Source organism: Ziziphus jujuba, chromosome 1 (genome assembly GCF_031755915.1).
Source record: "Ziziphus jujuba cultivar Dongzao chromosome 1, ASM3175591v1".
NCBI classification, from domain to species: domain Eukaryota; kingdom Viridiplantae; phylum Streptophyta; class Magnoliopsida; order Rosales; family Rhamnaceae; genus Ziziphus; species Ziziphus jujuba.
The window spans coordinates 40,596,185-40,616,382 of record NC_083379.1 but is presented as its reverse complement, the minus strand read 5'-3'; the positions used below and the strand labels follow the sequence as shown (position 1 = coordinate 40,616,382).

Below are 20,198 nucleotides of genomic sequence, written 5' to 3'. Positions count from 1 at the left end.
AATTAAACCCCAAGAAAAGAAGAAAAGCCTTGCTTTTGCTTTGACCCTCTCTCTCTCTCTCTCTCTCTCTACATATGAGTGGTAGCCCACACAGACAGACATCAAACTTCTTTCCAAGACACCAAAGCTTTTCCCTTTCTCTCTCTTTTCTTTCATCTTTTTCTCTCTCCACACATTTTAGGCGAAGGAGCTCTCACACATTGCGCACTTTTATCTCTCCCAACAGTGGAAGTGCTCTTCTTTTTTTTCCATTCTGCTAAAGCAAAGTCCGCCCAAAGTTCTGATCTTTGTGACTCTCTCTCTCTATCTCTATCTCTTCTCAGGTACCCTTTTTGGGCTTCCTTTCCTATTCACTTTTAACTGGTCCTGTGATTTGCTTGGTGGGTTTTGCTTCTCTATGCAACTCTATTTTGTTTTTTAGCATCTGGGTCTTGGTGGGGCTTTTGGATCCAAAGAGGTGGGTCTCCATTGGAGATCTGTATGAATCTCCTTTACTTTGTGCTTATCGTTTGCTCTATGGCCTTTTGATGAGTGGTGAAAGTTATAGTGAAACTACATTTTTTTTGGTGGAATTTTTTAGTTTAGTTTCCTTGCTTTCTTTGATCCATGACAGTTTCCTTTTAAAGGTTTTACGTTTTCCATGGATAAAGGATCAGCATTTTGAGGTAGATGTCAATGATCTTGTACTTCCATGAAATTTTGACCTTTGTCTTGGTGGGTCTTTTCGATTATTGTTATTATTATTATTAATTTTTTTTTTCTGTATATAACATGGACCTGGGTTTGCAAGCGTTTCTGTGTTTGTATCACCATTTGTATTTCCTCTGAATGTGTTTTATGATTTCTTTGGAACTTTTTATTTAATGCTAGATTTTTGTTTTTTTGGTGAAATGAATGCTAGATTTTGACCTACTATAGCAAGAGTTTTAGTTTCCTTGTGCTAGTAACTTTTAATCATGCGAAGGACGCTGCCCTTAACTGGGGTTCTGTCGAAGGGATCATAAATATAGAGTAGTAGTTTCTGATTTGTTTCTCTTTTGGCTCATATATTGTCACATGATTTGTATAACCTACTCTTTTTTTTTTTTAGGTTGGGCTGATAAATTTTTTCATTCCGGTAAAGCATCCATGTTGCTTAGTTGTGATTTCTGTGTTTGGTTAATTGTAGAAATAATCTTGCTTTGATGGACTTGGAGATGGAAATTATTGGGACTGTCAATGGAGGGAGTCAGGTGGTGAAAGTGGGGGCTGAATGATGGGTTTGTTGAGTTCAATCCGTTTAACAAGTTTCATTCATGTCGATGGCCTCAAAATCTGGTGCAAGAACTTCCCCAGAAAATCAGAGGAAAGTAGGTGCTAGTCAAACAACTGAAGGAAACTTTCGCAGGCCTGCTCCATTGCAGATTACAAAGACAAGCAAATCAGAGCCAGTTACCCCAAGAAAATTACCCAAGAGTGGGCAGCAAGTTGCAGTAAAGCAGGTTTCTGTCCAAATCACAGAGGACAACAAAAAGTTGCCAGTGTTTCAGCAAAAGGATTCATACAATTCTTTAGCAAGCAAGTTAGACTCAAGTTTAGCACTTGCTGATCCAAAGCAAGTGCCAGCTAATGTGGTTCCTGTGGTGATTGGGACTAAGAATCTGACAGAAGGCAGTGGTGATCAAGAAAAGAAAACATCAGAGCATGGTGTCAGCCCAGCTTCAGCAAAGGTCAGTGATGGGGCTAGCAGTCTTACTAAGACTAGTGGAAGTGCCAAAATTAGTGACCGGGCCGATTTTGTTGAAAGTGGGAAGAGTAGTATTTGTAGAGGTAGCACAAGCAGCGATGTGAGTGATGAAAGTACTTGTAGCAGCTTAAGTAGCAGTATAAACAAACCTCACAAAGCAAATGACATACGATGGGAAGCCATCCAGGCTGTCCGAGCAAAAGATGGTGTATTGAATTTCAGCCATTTCAGACTTTTAAAGAAGTTGGGCTGTGGGGATATTGGAAGTGTATATCTTTCTGAGTTGAGTGGAACAAAATGTTATTTTGCGATGAAAGTGATGGATAAAGCATCTTTAGCCAGCCGTAAGAAATTGCTCAGGGCTCAGACAGAGAGAGAAATACTACAATCTTTGGATCATCCCTTCCTTCCTACTCTATATACTCATTTTGAGACGGAAAAGTTTTCATGCTTGGTGATGGAGTTTTGTCCTGGAGGTGACTTACACACACTTCGGCAGAGGCAACCAGGGAAGCATTTTACTGAACAAGCTGTAAAGTATGATACCTTCCCTCCTTTCCTTACTCATAATATTTATTTAGTAGTATAGTTCATGGTACGATCTAGCAGTTGATCATGGTATTTGCTACCTTATTTTGTGGATTCTCAGTTTTAGTATAAACTGTCTTATATTGCAATATCTCTTTTTTATTTATCTTTTGGATGAAATTCTTTTTGGTTTATCTTGCTAACCTATGGAACGGAGAAAAGTTGTTTATACTGGTTTAGTGCATGAATCTCCAGCGAAAACTCAGAGAAATCTATGAAAGGTTGTATACAGTGATTTGAGTATAATTTACTGGTAGTCTCTCTTTTTTGTCAAGTTTTCATGTGATCAACATTAGAGAAATACTGCATTCGTGATCAAGCTGAAGTTATCTATAATCAATATTAGAGATATGCTACAGTCATGATCAAGCTGAAGTTATCTATAATCAACTATGAAATGAGGATGAGTGAATAAATTCAAACACTTAAAAGTAGTTAGAGGGGATGCCAAGTTAGTGATATGGGTATTTCATTTAAATAGGAAGAGTGTAATGGTTGGTATGGACAAATATTTGGTGGCATGGACTCTAATAAATCTCCATATGTGTAGTGTGATAACTGAAGTAAGATGGAACAATCAGCATGCACAATACGTGGTCTTGAAACTCTGAAATGAACATTTGGTGGTGGTTTTTGGTGCATAAACAAGGTTTTGTGTTGGAGATGTCTATTGGAAAGATATTGTTCAGATTACTGTGGCATTTAGCTTGTTTGCCTAAAACAAGTTCTGGAACTGACTGCTAATGAAGAGGCCAGTTTATCAGTATGATTCAGTTTTAAACACATTCAGTTTTTTTTCCCCTCCAAAATGAGAAATATAGTCTATTGGTATTAGGAAAAAGGCAAAAAAGTTCCAAATTAAATGGGATTGTTGAGCAGTTCAAGGTACTCTGGACGATGACTCTGATTGAGATGACTCTTTTTACCTTATTTTATAAGGTCGAACATGAAAGATGTCGGTATGTTTCTGACATAAATATTTTCATTGTTTGGTCTTAAACATTTGAAAAGACATGGAATCAGTTATAAACACTACTCTGATAAAAATAAATTATCATGATATTAATGCTTGCTTCTTTCTATGCTCAGGAAGAAAAGAAAAGTAAATATCCATCAATGATTGGTCATGGTCTTGTTTATTTAGTTGAAATTATAGTCTTATTTTTAGTTTGTTATACAACAATTCTTTGCAAAAGCCCACTAGTGTTGCACCATTGATAGTATAAAGATTACAAATTCCAATACTATATCGCCTGCTTGACAACAGATAATATTTTTTCCCTTCAGCTTTTAATTTTGAGTGCCGTTATGCTTGTCATTGATATGCAGGTTCTATGTTGCTGAGATTCTCCTTGCTCTGGAATATCTCCACATGCTTGGGATTGTATACCGTGACCTCAAACCAGAAAATGTCCTTGTGAGGGATGATGGACACATAATGCTTTCTGACTTTGACCTTTCTTTGCGTTGTGCTGTCAGCCCAACACTAGTAAAATCTTCAGCACCTGAGTCTGACCCCTTGCGTAAGAACCCAGTTTTTTGTGTACAACCTGCTTGCATTGAGCCCTCTTGTATTCAGCCATCTTGCGTGGTGCCTACAACATGCTTTGGTCCTCGTTTCTTTTCAAGTAAATCCAAGAAGGAGCGGAAACCCAAGAATGAAATGGGCAACCAAGTCAGCCCACTGCCAGAGCTAATTGCGGAGCCAACCAATGCACGCTCAATGTCATTTGTTGGAACTCATGAGTATTTGGCACCTGAAATTATCAAAGGTGAAGGGCATGGCAGTGCTGTTGATTGGTGGACTTTCGGTATCTTTCTATATGAACTATTGTTTGGTAAGACCCCTTTCAAGGGATCAGGGAATCGAGCGACCCTTTTTAATGTTGTGGGTCAGCCATTACGATTTCCAGAGGCACCAATGGTTAGCTTCTCAGCACGGGATTTGATAAGGGGGTTGCTAGTGAAGGAACCACAGCACAGATTGGCATACAAGAGGGGAGCAACGGAGATTAAACAACATCCCTTCTTTGAAGGCATAAATTGGGCTTTGATTCGATGTGCGAGTCCACCAGATGTGCCAAAAGCCGTTGAGCTCGAGCGAATCTCAGCCCCATCTGTTTCAACTGGTGACAAAGCTACTGGTGGTCGTGGTGCTGCTGCTCCTGATCAAAACAATTATCTGGAGTTTGATTTCTTTTAATTGTACGCGAAACTAATTATGCTATTTGTTTTTTGCTTGAAGAAGATGTAGAGTTCCTGAAATGTTGATTATGTGAAAGTTAGGCTTTTCTTTTCTTTTTTTTTTTCTTTTTTTTTTTTAATTTTAAATGTTGATAATGATCATATGTTTGATGTTGTTATGATACATTATCATATTTGTATTGAAGAAGCTGAAATGTTAATGCTGTATCCAAAATGTGGATCATATTGATAATTATGGAAGAGCATATATTTCTATCTGGTAATGTTTTGGTTAATATTGGGATTTAATAGAATCAGTTTTACATTTGGAATAATTCACCAAGTGGTTGAACCATAATGTTCATGGTTTAGTATCATAGTTCATTGAAGTGAGTTTTCCATAAACATTTCATCTAATATTCTATTTCAGTTGTGATTTTGTGGCCCATAAAAGATGCATGGCATTGCCAGATAATGATTTTGTGGCTATTTGCCGGTTGCCTTCACTGAAGAGTTTTATATTAACTAGTAAGCTCGGTTGTGAAGTTATCTTTTCTTGTCTCGTATTGGAGGAATTTTGAAAGAGGTACAGTTTGTTTATTACTCACTGCAAATTCATTCATATTTATTACTCACTGCAAATTCATTCATACCTTAACTTTATATGGATTTTGAAGAAAAGGAATATTCTGTTGTATGACAATTTAGTAGTGGAAAGTAACACTCACTGTCTGGAGGATGCAAATTGAGATTGACAATATATATATATACTTATTTATTTATTTATATGTATACATCTGCAATTTTGTCTTAGGAGTCTAACTTTATATTGGTGTTCTGAATATTCCTGAAGTGGATGGTATGAGAGATGAAAGGGAAGTTTTCTTCAAAGTTTTGGGTAGTGGATGAGTATTTCCCATACATCTTTTTAGCTTTTGATTGCATAATTTCTTTTCCTTTTTCTTTTTTCTTTTTTTTGAAAAAGAAAATTCTCATCCTCTTCAAAATAGTTCATGATAAAGAGGGATTGCATTATTATTGGATTCACTGATTTGTGGTGCCAAATTGCACGTTATGTTCCCTGTCAAATTCCATTGATCCTGTCTCTTATTAGTACTTGTCTTTTGGTCTTTCACGTTTTTTCGTTGGATTTTTTTGGGTTTTCATTTATTTATTTAATTAATTTTTTTTTCATGGTTTGAATTGCATTTGATGAACAAATTGGTGAAAATACAGCCAACTGATGACTTCTTATACCTTATTCATCAGGAAAAAAAAAAAAAGAAAAAAAAAAAGAAAGATTATTTCTTATGCCCAATAATATAGAGTTTATCTTTTTCAGTTTTTGTGATTTTATGTACTTGGCTATTAAACTTTCATTAAAAGAATTCAATTGAACTTTCCTTTTCAAATTGTGTAAAACTTTAAGCTTTGTTAATTTGCCATCCTCCTAAACATGATTTTATGCCAGTAAATTTTATTATCTTCTTTAATCTGAAAACTAATAAAATCTACATTCTTATGCATATAAAATTAATTAAGAAGTGCCATTATATATATGCCCATAGTCTTTCTATGGAAAAAAAACTTACAAGTAACATATTGTCTATCTGACATTTTCTTTAAGGTGATATGTTACCTATTGTGTAATTTGCATTATAAAAAGAGTTATATATACACATTTGTCCTTGTTAAAGAACTTGATTTAGAAGCTAATCTGCCAACCAAACACAGGTTTATGTAACCATCATTTCCAAAAAGTTACAACAGAGCAAACATGTTTGGAAAAATCAATATCTATGTAATAATATATGGAGTATATATGTTTTTCAAATTATTATATCTCAACTTGTTAGGGAAATGTATTGATTCCATTTCCTCGAATTGGACAACATAATGTCAAATTATTTGAGCATCTTTCACGTGAAATGACTATCGAAGCAACTTTTGGCTGTATAATACATTTATTTATGTGATATGCTCTTTGATTCATAATTATAATTGTTTATGCTATATTATGTACCAAACAAAATATGACCAAATTTTAATTTATATGCTATTACCATTTTCTTTTATTTATATGATAATTAAAAGACAAGTGCTAAACAATATACTGAGCTACATACAATTAACCTGGAATTAATAAAATTATTGAGTTTTAGTTTAAAATGTTGACAAGGTGCTAATAATGTAGATCTATGCTTGGGAAATTAAATAGTAAGATTTGGATTTTTATATTTAGATGCACCAAAAGGAAATGCCATTAGTTTTTTATTTTTATTTTTATTTTTAAGAAAATGACAAAACAAGAAAGAAAAGAAAAAGTAAAGGGATCCATATTTAATGATAGCACCCATGATAAGAAAAAGGAGATCACTAGTAGTGTATGGCTAGAAAAAAGTTTGTAACCCTCCTTTTCTAAAGTTGAAGAATATAACTTAGGCACCAAGACATACTTCCTTACCAAATATATTTTACACACTTTTTTTTTTTTATGTGTTGGGATTCTTTTTTGAGATCCACTCATTGCTTTTTTGTGTTTGAGGTGCCCCATCAAAACATTGGTGTGCATCTTATGGGCTGAGACACTTTCTTTATTTATATTGAATGTAAAACATTTGAATTCAAAATTTTTCTCTGAAAAACTAGTGATTTTGTTATTGGATTGTTTACCATCCTTTCAAAAATAGGTTTACACATTAATTCTAATAAAGTTCAGCACTATGACATTGATAAATATTTTAATGCTTGTATTCATATTACTTTCAAGCCGATGACATGTAATAATAATTTTCCAAAAAGATAAAAAAAAAAAATGTTAAACTATTTTTTTTATCATAAGAGTTAAAAATTCAAAAAGAAAAAAAAATAAAAATAAAAATGAAAGATAATTTTATGTTCATCACACAAATTGTTATCACCAATGACAAATAGAAAAGTACATAGATGGAATACCTACCATGGTATACAAACAACTTTGATTATAAGGTTATTTAATGTCCACCAATCAATTCACTGAGTGTACGAATCTGACGATGGTATATTGGGGAGAAAAAAGTTTCCCTGAACACCAAAAAGAAAGTTTATCATCTTAAATGATATGGGACCCATAATAGTTTGTCTGAAATAAAGACTTCGAAATCAAAACCACATCTTAAACTTAAATACATGTGAAAGCTTCACATGAAAACCTTACAGAAAATAATAATAATAATAATAATAATGAATTAAGAAATAAAATTAGGACACATGGGGACATTCTTGCCACATTGCAATTTGTGCCTTATTTAAATAACTATATGTGGAAAGCAAAGCAGCAAACTTCAACATCTACTTGTATTTGGAACATGGGGCTCACCTTATTGTTTGATTTGCCTGAGATTCAATGTTTCTGATAACAGAAAGAAAGCAAATTTACAAAAGAGAAGGAATAATAATAATAATAATAACTATAGGATTGCTTATTGTGAAATTGCCTAAAACCCTTTTAAAAATAGATGGGTTTGAGGTGTTAGTCAAACATTGCAGCCTTTTTCCAACATGATTTGCACCTTTGTCATTAATTTAAAGTGTTTTTACCAATTTAAATTTTTATTATTATTTGTTGATATATGTTAAATTACAAATGGTGATTTTTATATTATTTATAAATTTTTCTTTGATCTTGGTATTTTGAACACTCGATCTATCAATTGTAAGTCTAAATTATTTATTAATTAAATCAGTCTCACTTGACTATACGTATAAAATTTTGAACTCATCATTTTTGCAACCAATTCACATGGTTAGCTACATCAAAGTTGAACTAAAGAAAAATTTTGGATCCCTTCAAATTTTTATTACTTTTTCTCAAGCCTTATTCTTTAGTTGTGAATTTTTCTTAGTAAACAAGGAAACCAAACAAATGTTAAAAAGCAGAAATTTAAAGTGCAATCACAAACACCTTTCTCTCATTTCAAAATAAAAATTTTGATTTGTGAGTTATCTTTCAAAGCTAACTTCTTTGTTCTCTTACTTTTTACAAAGATGTAATTATAATATTCAAATAAGTAAAAGTTACAAATTTTTTAGGTCTTCAAATTTTCTTTTAATTGGAGAAATCTTTAACTTGAATAGGATAGCGTAATGCAATTAATCTAACTTTGAATTAATTTATATACAATTTATTACAATTTTTTATATTCTAATTAATCTATACTCTTTATAAGATGATATTTTCTTTTATTATTATTATTATTATTATTAGTTGTTGTTGTTGTTGTTTAAGAATGCTCTTTTTGTTTTTATTTTTTTTAATGGTTAACATTCCCTTTCATTATTGATCACACGTCATCAAAGCTCACTTTATTGTGTTTTGTTTATAAAATTTTCTCAAACGCAAATATTTATTTATTTATTTATTTCTTTGGCTATGTTTTACGCTTACTTCTCGTGAAGGCTTAGTAACATTTCACATGGCACAATAATAGGATACAAATTTGTATGGTAATTTATGGATTTTTATTGATGATATCATAGTGTATCAATGTTATCCAATAAATTAATGGTTAAAACACTATGAGTCCTTTAGATTCATTAAGATGTATTTTTGTGATTATATAAGTTTTTATAATATTGAAAATATTTAATTTATTTTTAAATATTTATTAATTTGTTCTTTTTTAATTTAATTTTTTAAAAATCTATAAACAAACAAGTCTATTTGCAAGATAATTTTTTTTAAAAAAATATTTTTATTATTTGAAAGCCATGTCAAATTTAAAGTTTTTAATTTATATATATTCTTAATAAGTTAACATATTAGATAATAGATTACACGATAATTTAACAAATATGTTCGGATTAATCTATTTAGCGAATGAGTTCAAATTTATCTATTTTTGCACCAAAATTTAATAGATCCTATTTGAGTTTACCAAATTTCATATGGACATGATATAACACGGCGTAAACATGACAAATTGCCAGATTTACTCTGGTGTCTCATTTTTCTTTTATACCTAGTTCTAATATTATTATTCCCATTTATACCCATCAGCAATAACATTACCAAATTTATATTCAAAAATTGTGATTATGTATTTTAATTTATTAGAATTCTATTTAGCCTCTTTTTTTTTTTTTTTTTTTTTGTTGGTTGAAATGGATCTCTTGTAGTTGTAAATAATTGAAAATGTAGCACATCTCTGAATTTTCAAAATATAGTAAATTACTTTGGTATTTAGCTGTAACACAAACTTTTTATGTGAGCATAAAATCAACTTTAATTCTAGAGTAAATATCATTATAGTACCTCTAATTTATTATTTTTCAATGCTACATTCCTATGATGAAAAATATTATTCTTACACTTTGCTTTGTTTAAATATAACATCATTTTTAAAAAATTTCTCATAGAATTAAAATTTAAGCCATTTGCCCTTCTTTGACCTTTTTATTTTTTATTTTTTTCTCTTTTACTTCTATAGTTTTACTATTATCATTTCTAAAAACATTGAAAAAAACACACACACAAACACAAATACATATCCATACTTCTTTTAAAATTGCTAATTTTTAAAAATATTGGTGTTAAAATCCCTTTTTTCCAATTTATAAAAATATATATATATATATATAAATAAATATAATAAGTTATAAATGATAATCATGACTGTCTTAAATCAAAAGTTAAACTTAATACGCTTAAAACTATTTTTTTTTTCTTAAAAATAAGTTTGATTATATTAATTTTATTTATTATTTTTTATCTTTAAAAATGGATAAAAGAATTTTATTATATAAAGTGTAAAATGGTAAAATTTCAATTTAATTATTAAAAGTTTTCAATAATGATTCTATATTGAAATGAAAATGAAGTGTGAAGAAATTCTACTAATATTTTTCACAATAAAAAATATAATATTAAAAGAATAACAAAATAAGAAAAGCTACAATAATATTTACCCTTAATTCTAATACCTAAAAACTATGCTACAGAAGATAACATTTTATCTGAAGGTATTATTTCACCTTCCAATATATATATATATATATATACCAAAAAACTTTATTTTTTGATGAAACTGAAAAACTATTTAAGTTGGCATGTCATTGTCCAATTTATTTGTTAATAGGTTCATGAAATTTAAAACAAAATAATGAATTTATTTAAAGCCCATTTTATGGATTTCATCTAATTTTAATATTTTAATAAATTTTGAAAAAAACAATTGAAAAATGAGATCATGGGCAGCCATTGAATTCTCATCCAATCAATAATGGGGCCAGACATGTGGTTAAGCTAAAATAATCAAACAAAATGAAAGAAATTGCTGTCAATATTGAACATTTTATTTATTTATTTCGATTTCATTTGTTAAACATATATTTATAAATTTATAAATTATAAAATTGACTGCTGAAGAAGTGGAATGATGCAAATAAAGTAAATAAAAAAGAATCGCCAAAAGAAAATATTATTTTTTGACTCCTAAAAGAAATCATTGTTAGAAAAAAAATCTTAAAATAAATAGGTACTTAAAATCTAAATTATAATGTAAAATTTTATTAATAATAAAAATCGGTTAGCGATTATAACATACTAACAACAGCCCACGGCTTTTGTTAATTTTACGATATAATTAGGAAAATCTTTGTATTTATAACCACAGAAGTACACTTAACAGTTGTAACAAAAGCATGAAAAAGCTTTACTCTCAAAGAAGATGCTTAAGAGCTTGGTAACAAACCAGGATTTTTTCATTGGGGCACCTCCATAAAGTGTGTGTGTGGGTGTGTGGGGGTGTGTGTGTGTGTGTGTATGTGTGTGTATGGACCTGTAGCTTGGGTAAATTAGTTTAAAGCTCTATAACTTTGTAAGTTTAGAGCTCTGGAAAGTGAAGGAAGCGAATATTATCATAGACTTGGAGGAAGACCCAGTTCTGTTTTTGTCCATTTTTCAGCTTGTATTACAACTTATTTGTGAAATTACTGCGAAAGAAGTATGGATAGTCCGAATCAGGATACGATTAAGCAATTTCGTTTGTTAATGGAGGAAGGTGAGCTTTTTAAAATCTCACTTTTAAACTCTCTGTGATATTCTTCTTTGATCTGCAATTGCTGACATTTTTGTTTTTTTTGGCTCCAATTTGGTCTTTTTATTATTGCAGTAGATGAGCCACTGAAGAATACGTTCTGGGTTAGTTCTTCTCTCTCTCTCTCTCTCTCTCTCTCTCTCTCTCTCTCTCTTTTAAGTTTGCTTCCTGATCTCTACTTTGTTTGGATGCTGAGAAAATTGTAAAAAGAAAAATGGTTTTTGGAGTTCTTCAGTATTTTTACATTGATCAATTCCAATCTTAAAGTATCTAATCCTTTACTAAACTGAAACAGAACTAAACCATTTAGCTTGTTTTAATCTTTGTTCTTTCCTTATGGAAAAATCTAAACTGCTAATTCTGAATCTTCCATGGATTGGATCTTGGATCTTTGGTTCTCTCTTTTCGGGATGGGTTCAAGCTATATATATATTGGAGTATATGCTTAATAGTGTGTAGATTTCTTTTGATTTGGTTGATCGATATGTTGTTCTACTGTAGTGATGTAGTTAAAGAAGCTAGATTACAATACAGTACCATTGGGATTTTCATCTTTAGTGCTTAGTTTACAAAAATATTTTTATCTGTTTATCGTTGCTCGTTCTTTGTCATTTTTTATTTATTTATTTTTATTTTTTGGTATGGGGTGGGGTTTTGGGATCGAGGGTGGTCAAACTGGATTTTAGTTGTAGAGAAGAAATAGTATGTACCTGTTCTCAAGATGTACAACCCAACTAAATCTTAATCTCATCTAATTGACTGATATGGTTGTTGCATCATGGAGTTCCTTGAATATTGAAATATTGGTGAGAGGAAGGAAAAGTATCTTGTGAATATTTCAGTACGAAAAGTTTCCTACGTTTCCTATTGTAGATTTGAAAATGAAAAAAGGACTATACCTAATTTTCTTTTAGGAAAGAAGGGTCTTACTGCTGTCTTTTAGCATAATAGTAAATTGGTTCGTAAAGATTTGTAGACTAAAGAACTAGTATTAGGTTTACAAACTGGAGAAAAATCATGTCGTGGAAACATGGTGCAACTTAAACTATGAGAATTCACATTAGATTTGGAATCAAATGAGGATCAGTTCAAGGATAGCATATATGACCTTTTTGATGTCTTTTTGACTTTCAGAAAAAAATACTCTTTAAAGTCCAAAGTAGGGAGAATAGTTTGTCTAACTGATGATTCAGATATTGGCAGGTCGGAAGAAATAATAAAGCTTGGTTTGTAAATTATTTATTTATTTATTATGCATTCTTATATCAAAGTGGGTTTTTTCTGAACATTTGTCCATTTGGTTTCCAGAATATGCACCAGGGATATCCTAATGAAACATTGGTGCGATTTCTTAAAGCAAGAGACTGGAATGTTGGCAAAGCCCATAAAATGGTTAGAATTATATGATTTACATTATGCATATTTATTAAGTTTCATGACTTGAGAATTAAAATCTCCTTAGGATCTTGTGATGCTTTACTAAAAATGTAATTGTTTCAGTTGATTGATTGTCTACAATGGAGGATACAAAATGAGATTGACAACATATTGGCGGTGAGTTTCATCGCACTATCAAATTATAAGATAGACGTAATACACTCTGTCTAATTTTCTGAGATTTCTTCTTGTGGTGCCTGTGTATCATATGTTCTTCTAGGGAATTGTTTCTTTTTGTCTTGTTGTATCATAAGGCTTTTATGCTGACACATAGAAAAGGGAACATTGAATTTTGTGATGTTAGGTAACTGTATACGAATATTCTGATTAATGATTCATTGACTATTTACAGAAACCGATCATCCCCACTGATTTGTACAGAGCAGTCCGAGATTCTCAGCTTGTGGGATTGTCTGGTTACTCAAAAGAGGTAGTCCTGTCTTTTACGTAAATTTAATATGTCAGCCTCTCATGGTTGAAAATACCATTTTTTAAAGAAAAAAAAATTGATTCATTTAGTGATAATACCATCCTGAATTTGAACTTATGGTTTTTTGTTATAATTTCTGCTAATCTTTCCAGGGTCTTCCTGTCATTGCTGTTGGTGTTGGGCTTAGCACTTATGACAAAGCATCTGTAAGGACTTTATAGCTCTTATCTTTGATTTACTTTGGAATTAATTGCTTTTTATCAGTAGTAGCAAGAAGCCATGGTTTTCATGTGTACTTATGGAAAACATATATAAGAAGTAAACATATATGAAAAGTTATAAAGTGATTGTTTGTAGGCTTTAGCTATTAGCTGTGACAATATGGTTGCTTACATAGTTGTTTTGTATTACATGTTTCATATGGACATGGCGACACTGATTATTGTTATGTGGTTTTCATTATCTTTAAACTGACTTCATAACTCTTCCTTTAGGTAAATTATTATATGCAGTCACACATCCAAATGAATGAATATAGAGATCGGGTTATATTGGTTAGTACTTTTGGATTATTTTATCTTCCTTCTGACAAGTACCTTCTCCTCTAGGCTTATTTGCTGTTTTTATTGCAGCCTTCTGCAACACGAAAGCATGGACGACATATTGGTACCTGTATAAAAGTTTTGGATATGACTGGTTTGAAGCTTTCAAAACTAAGCCACATAAAGGTGTGTTTGATATATCGTAAGCCTCTAATTTGTTACCTTTAAACATTACAAAATGTTCTCCATCAATTGGGCTAATGCCTATTATATCTTTTAAATTAACAAATATCAGTGAATTTCATGTATGAGTATACACATGCACATGTGTGTATGTTCTTTGTGGTTTGCAAAAAGTACCAATCATGTACTTAAAAATTGAAATAACCTTTTATGATGAATGTCGTTTTTCGGTTACTTATATATGGTGTGTATGGGGTAAAACAAAGTGGCTGAACCATTCAGTATTTCATATTCATGGTTTTCCTTTTTGAATTTTGTGTTTCTAAGATATGGAAAAAGGAAAACATCTTCTTTGAGCATGTGCCTTTGTACTGCAATGCAAACATTGTGATAACCTGGTATACTCGCATTACAGATTTTCATATGCAAAATAATGTATTTCATATGTGCTTTTATCTTCTGCCTTTTCTGTGAAAGTTGTTAATTTTATATTAAGGTTTCCCCAACTTTTTTCATAAGAAACATCTTATTTGATCATCAATCAACCCAAAACTTTACTTTATTACCAAAACCAAAAAAAAAGAAAAAGAAAAAGAAAAAGAAAAAAAAAACTCGAAAGTTTCCTGACTTTCATTATGTAATGCATTTAATTAACAAAGTCTGATCTGTTAATGCAGCTTGTGACAGATATATCTACAATAGATGACTTGAACTATCCAGAGAAAACAGATACATACTATATTGTCAATGCTCCTTACGTATTTTCAGCCTGTTGGAAGGTTTGTGCTCTAGTATTGACGGAATACTTTATGCTTTTTGTGTAACTGTGATTCACCATTGTTGCAATTCCCAAATCATGACTTGTCCGCTGCACCAAATAGGGAAATGCCTAATGTAGAATCATTTGCAGGTTGTAAAACCTCTTTTGCAAGAAAGAACAAGGAGGAAAATCCAGGTGCTTCAGGGTTGTGGGAGAGATGAATTACTCAGAGTAAGCATGTTTTAACATTAAAATAATGGCATTAGCTGCTGATACTTTCATTTATTGGTGGTGAGAACTTTTCCCACAACTTTGTATGCAGGTAATGGATTATGCATCCCTACCACATTTTTCTCGGAAAGAGGGCTCTGGATCTTCCCGGCATTATGAGAATGGACTTGCTGATAATTGTTTCTCCTTCGATCATGCTTTCCATCAAGAACTCTACGATTACATCAATCAACAAGCTGCACTTATGGAGTCCGTTGCACCGATCAAAGAAGGGTCATTCCATGTGAATCTCCCTGAGCCAGATCCAGAAGACGCCAACATTGCTAAGGTCATAGAAAGTGAGTTCCACAAGTTTGAAAATCACAAGGGACTCTTCAAGTCACTAAGCAACCTAAGAGTTAATGGTGCATGAAAGTTGGATAGCTGTGATTCTGCATTTATACCCAACAAGACACTGAAAACCCAAATTTTATATGATCAAACAAATAGAAATCCTCAAAAGAGAATATAGGGTTCGTCTTCTGTTATCTGATGATGTAACAGTGAGTTCTTGCATCGACTCAATGCAGGGATATTTAGGACCAAGTAATTGGTGTAGCTCCACATTACCACCTTGGGGTGGATAATTATAATTTCTTCACAAGCTACGTTCTTCTAATCCAGCTTTAACATTCTACGACATTTTATTGCTAGCAAAACCAGCGAACCACTTTTAGGCTTGTAGATGGATTTTTTTTTTTTATTTTTGTTTTCCCGTTCCTGGTTACCAAGAAAATGTTAAAAACGATGGTCTAACATTGGACCCCATTAGCCATAATTCCTCAAATGTAAAAGTCGCAGTTTTTCTGCCTGAATTTGTACAGTAAGAAGTATATAAACCACCGCTTCCCTCAGATAGAAGCCAATATTCTTCCGCTGTGTTAAAATTGAAAATTCTGTTTACGCCCACTGTCGAGTAAAAAAGTGTATGGTAAGAGGTACAGAAGTAAATTATTTCGCCCTCATAATTATGTCATTTGGAGAAACTGCACTTCTACTTTCACACGTCATCGTAGTTAGAAATCTTGCCTTTCTTGTGTAAAAAGAAACCTCACTTGAGGAGTTTAAGCTTGGCAGTGAGAGAGATATGCCTTTTAAAAAGAATACTCGAGTAGAAAAATATGCCTAGAAAAGATCTTGCCAAATTAACGATTTGCTTATTATGGAAATGCAACAAATTCAAAACTGCAAGCATGCAACAGATGGTACTGCTTGGTGTATCAAAACTAAAAAATATCAGATACCAAAAATGTCCAGAGACAAAAATAAGATGGTTTCCATTTAAATGTGAATCAGGGAAAGACATTCACGTGTGATAAAGTACAAACTTCAAGCTGCAATCAAAAAGAGTTAGTAATTCAAATACCGTAGCCTACATTCTACAGGATCTGTTCAATGAGTTCTATCCATGCCCTTTCCCCATCTAGACACAGTATCTTTCTTTCTGGTGGTGAAATACACTATAATCAACCACTGAGAACCATAAGCCTTTTTTTTAACACAGAAAAATGACAAACATGCTCAAAACCAATTACATCTTTAAACAAAACAAGGTTGATGGAAGGTTTTTATCACAACTGTTTATAGCAGCTATAGGCAATGGCAACTGACACAGCAGCACAAACAACAGCTAAAGCTGCATATGTATCTTCACGCTCCCAGCTCTCAAACCATGTTGGCATAGCATAAATCTTCCACGTAGAAGCCCCTTTGCCACTATTTGTCCTAAGTTTCCTGCTGCTCTTTTTCTTTTCAGCTGTCACCTTCACTGCTGTCTTCTTCGTATCAGGGCTCTGTATCTGTTCTGGTAATTCTGGGTTCTGACAACAAGAAGAGTTTCCATATTCCTGGCAACAGCCCATTACATTCTCTTGAGATCTAGAAGCGATAGTATCCATAACAATTTTCTGTGTTTGTGTCGACTCAACAACACTTTTTCCTACATTTGTTTCACCATTCATCAGGAGCCTCAGCTTTTGAGAATCTTTTTGCTCTTCCTCAGATAAACCCATTTGCCCCCTGAGGTCAGCATCCATATATTTTCATCAGGACTTTTAATTATTATCTATGACATATATATATACAAGGGCAGATTTCTTCATGATTATCTGCTATTCTACATGTGTTTAAACAGAACTACTTTCATATTTCTCAATTTTCTTTGTATTCTAATTTACATCAAGCTAACACACTAGACAGTTGACATTTAAAATCACCTCCAAAGCCTGTCTACAATCTCTCCATTCCCAATATGCAGCTCAAGCAATGCAGGCACATCATCTGGACTAACATACCCATACCTGTATAAAATAAATAGACAAACAGAAACATATAATGAGCAACACCCATAATTAATCACAAAGCACAGTTATCAATACATTAATTTGTTCAGTTTGAAAGAATTCAAACTGTTTATCAATACTGGATTTAAGGGAAAAGAACAACATAGGGTAAATAAATTAATGAACAGATTTCCCCTTACCAGTGTCCAGTGACGCCTCCATTGATATTAGATCCAAATATGATCACATTTCCAGCATACTTGTGCCCCCCAATGTGTGAACATGGACTAACAGAGACTTTACCTTGAAGACCATATGATTCAATCTCATTTCTGAATCTAGTAACCAAGGCCGGTCCACAAACACCACAACGACGATCTCGGGATCCATGAGAACATACAAAAACATAAGAACCCTTTAGTGTTTCTGGTGTTCCAGGCAGCCATTCACCATCCTTCACAAGTACTTCCTCAGCAAATGTGTCAACATCAAAATGTGTCAATCTCCTGCATTTTTTTTTTTTTAATATAAAGTTTAAAAAAAAAAAAAGAAGCTCTCATAGATCCCTAAAGAAGAAATCCGTAAAAGGATATTGTTGATCACCTGTATCTGACCATGTCTGGAAAAATTAATACATCACCATTAGATGTCTCTGTCCCATCGTGCCCCTCACAGATTGTTAACCGAGTCTAGAAGAATAAGATTAAAGTTAAAAATAAAGCATGCAAGTTAAATGAAAATAGACATAAATATCGAGCAACATTTATGATATGTCACAGTAATAACTAATAAGCAACAATACAAAACCAACAAATCCAGTCAATGGCAAGCATCAATGTATGAACCCTTCAAATTATGCACACAACATCTTTCACCCAGCTCCTTTATTATGGAGATAAAATTGTACGAGAGCAGGCACCATATCCAAAGAACTCACCTATCTACTGAAGTTCAAAAATTAAATATCATTTGCATCAATAACATTATTTCAATGATATAGACCCTCAACGATTGAAAGATCAGATTTCAATGAGTAAGTCCTTTTATATGCTCTATATAAATTTTTTGTGCATGCTCCTAACTTCCCAAATTAGTTTACTTGATATCATAGACTTAACTGTTTTATTCTCCATGGAAAGCAAATGTTGTATTTTTCATGTGTAAAACTGCTGATTTTAGTTTACATACAAACAAAACAATGTTACTTGCTGTCTTAGTTTAGCAAACAAACTTGGCAACTTTGTTGCTTTTATTATATCACACCCCCCATAAGCAAGACCTTAACTCTACAATCAATCCGAACAAGGAACAGTTATGAATGAAATACCAATTCATATATCATTGAAGCCCCCAAAACACCATTCTACAATAATCCCATAAACCCACCAACCGACCTCAAATTTTACCAAACTCCAGCCTCCAATGTAACGCATCTAACACAGCTTTTCAAATCCTTCACATCTCCGAATCTTACCGAAAACAAATACAGGTTACTTACCATTAAAGCCCCAGTATTAAACAATAAAAAGAAAACCAAATCACATTAATCCAAACCAATAAACGCCAATATGTTCTATTCCAAATTACTACAACAACCATAACCAATCAACAAAACAGGGAAAACCCGTTTTAATTCAGTAAGTAAAAAAGCAACCAATAAAAAAAAAAAAAATATCTCCATAGCACCCATTTAACCGCAGAAGAGCTAAAACCAAACCAATTTCAGTCCACCAAATTCAAAACCAGCCCACATCACAATACAAACCAAAAAGAAAGACCAGGAAAATCAACAAACCTCTTTCTTCATATCACCCTTCCTAGCCATCATAGCAGCAGAGAGCAGCCTAGGCAAGCGATCGAACTCCGCCGCCTCGATGCGAGAAGGCCAGTTATACGGGTTCTTATAGCACAGGAAAACATGACGTTCGTAGTACTCAACGGTCCCAGCTAGTTGACTCGTCCTGAACTCAGGGCGACTGAAGCCGAACTCAGCATCACTGCTACAACCATTACTGTCAGCGAGCAAACCTTCGTTCTGGAAGCTTCCCGAAGCGCTTCCGATGTGGGAATTGGGGTCGGTGAGGAAGCTGTCAAGCGGGTCTGAGACTGTTATTGGAGAGGAGGAAGACGATGGATTTGCGTAGGAGAGAGGGTCGTCTCTGTCTCTGTCTCTGCTGCTCGCCATGGTCACTGTATTTCTAGAGAGAGAAAAAGCAGAGAGAGGGAGAGAGAGAAGGGGCTAAGTTCCAGTGGTATGGGAAGTGAGGGGAAGAAACTGGAGAGACCTTTTGGTCACCGTTTAGAGAGAACGGACACGTGGCATCCATTTACTTATGACTTTAAATTAAAATTTGCTTTTCTTTCTTCTTAAACCCATTCAACAGAAACGGATTTATGCATGTTATGGTTAACCGTCAACCTAAATTTAATTTCCGTTTACTTTCTTTTTAGTCTACCATATAAAAACCCTATAGTCAAGTTCAAACCCAGACTCAGGCAACACCAAAAAAAAAAAAAATAAATAAAAAATTTGATTTTCTCTTTTTTCATCTTTTTTATTTTATTTTATTTTATTTATTCATATATTGGCATGAGAAATTTAGATTTGAAATCATGGGAAAATAATAGTTTTGTACAAAGTTCTGTGCTTTAAATAAATAAATAAATAAATTATTCATAGTTTCCATCATATGGTAAACTATTTTTCCTTTCTAATTCCC

The 20,198-nt window shown here is 32.6% G+C and overlaps 3 protein-coding genes across 9 annotated transcripts; 2 read left to right on the top strand and 1 right to left on the bottom strand.

Annotated features, from left to right (window-relative positions):
* The first annotated feature begins 71 nt into the window (after window positions 1-71).
* LOC107434015 (serine/threonine-protein kinase D6PK) lies at window positions 72-4,776 on the top strand. 7 transcript variants are annotated; one of them, XM_016045448.4, is made up of 3 exons: window positions 72-323; window positions 1,169-2,263; window positions 3,644-4,776. In XM_016045448.4, the coding sequence occupies exons 2-3, from the start codon at window positions 1,296-1,298 to the stop codon at window positions 4,515-4,517; spliced, it is 1,842 nt and encodes a 613-aa protein (XP_015900934.2). In that variant the 5' UTR covers window positions 72-323; window positions 1,169-1,295; the 3' UTR covers window positions 4,518-4,776. The 7 variants fall into 7 exon arrangements, with proteins under 7 accessions (XP_015900934.2, XP_015900912.2, XP_015900944.2 ...); XM_016045426.4 differs by having other exon boundaries at window positions 1,091-2,263; XM_016045458.4 differs by having other exon boundaries at window positions 318-457.
* A 6,379-nt stretch (window positions 4,777-11,155) lies between these two features.
* On the top strand, window positions 11,156-15,800 carry LOC107434194 (SEC14 cytosolic factor). Its single transcript, XM_016045629.4, has 11 exons — window positions 11,156-11,538; window positions 11,650-11,678; window positions 12,883-12,966; window positions 13,075-13,128; window positions 13,364-13,441; window positions 13,594-13,647; window positions 13,936-13,995; window positions 14,074-14,169; window positions 14,844-14,945; window positions 15,077-15,157; window positions 15,249-15,800. Exons 1-11 carry the CDS (start codon window positions 11,484-11,486, stop codon window positions 15,567-15,569), a joined length of 1,014 nt encoding a protein of 337 aa, XP_015901115.3. The 5' UTR covers window positions 11,156-11,483; the 3' UTR covers window positions 15,570-15,800.
* A 648-nt stretch (window positions 15,801-16,448) lies between these two features.
* On the bottom strand, window positions 16,449-19,851 carry LOC107433742 (uncharacterized). The gene is made up of 5 exons (XM_016045087.4): window positions 19,274-19,851; window positions 18,082-18,167; window positions 17,679-17,984; window positions 17,413-17,496; window positions 16,449-17,215 (listed from the first exon to the last, which is right to left on the bottom strand). The coding sequence occupies exons 1-5, from the start codon at window positions 19,661-19,663 to the stop codon at window positions 16,768-16,770; spliced, it is 1,314 nt and encodes a 437-aa protein (XP_015900573.3). The 5' UTR covers window positions 19,664-19,851; the 3' UTR covers window positions 16,449-16,767.
* Window positions 19,852-20,198: the final 347 nt, after the last annotated feature.

Coding starts and splice junctions, on each gene's coding strand:
- LOC107434015 (XM_016045448.4), top strand. CDS start 1,296: ATGTCGATGGCCTCAAAATCTGGTGCAAGAACTTCCCCAGAAAATCAG. Junction 2,264..3,643: donor TTTACTGAACAAGCTGTAAA/GTATGATACCTT, acceptor ATTGATATGCAG/GTTCTATGTTGCTGAGATTC.
- LOC107434194 (XM_016045629.4), top strand. CDS start 11,484: ATGGATAGTCCGAATCAGGATACGATTAAGCAATTTCGTTTGTTAATG. Junction 13,648..13,935: donor GCACTTATGACAAAGCATCT/GTAAGGACTTTA, acceptor CTCTTCCTTTAG/GTAAATTATTATATGCAGTC. Junction 15,158..15,248: donor GGAGAGATGAATTACTCAGA/GTAAGCATGTTT, acceptor CTTTGTATGCAG/GTAATGGATTATGCATCCCT.
- LOC107433742 (XM_016045087.4), bottom strand. CDS start 19,663: ATGGCGAGCAGCAGAGACAGAGACAGAGACGACCCTCTCTCCTACGCA. Junction 17,985..18,081: donor CCAGACATGGTCAGATACAG/GTGATCAACAAT, acceptor AAAAAAATGCAG/GAGATTGACACATTTTGATG. Junction 17,216..17,412: donor ATTGTAGACAGGCTTTGGAG/GTGATTTTAAAT, acceptor TGCTGACCTCAG/GGGGCAAATGGGTTTATCTG.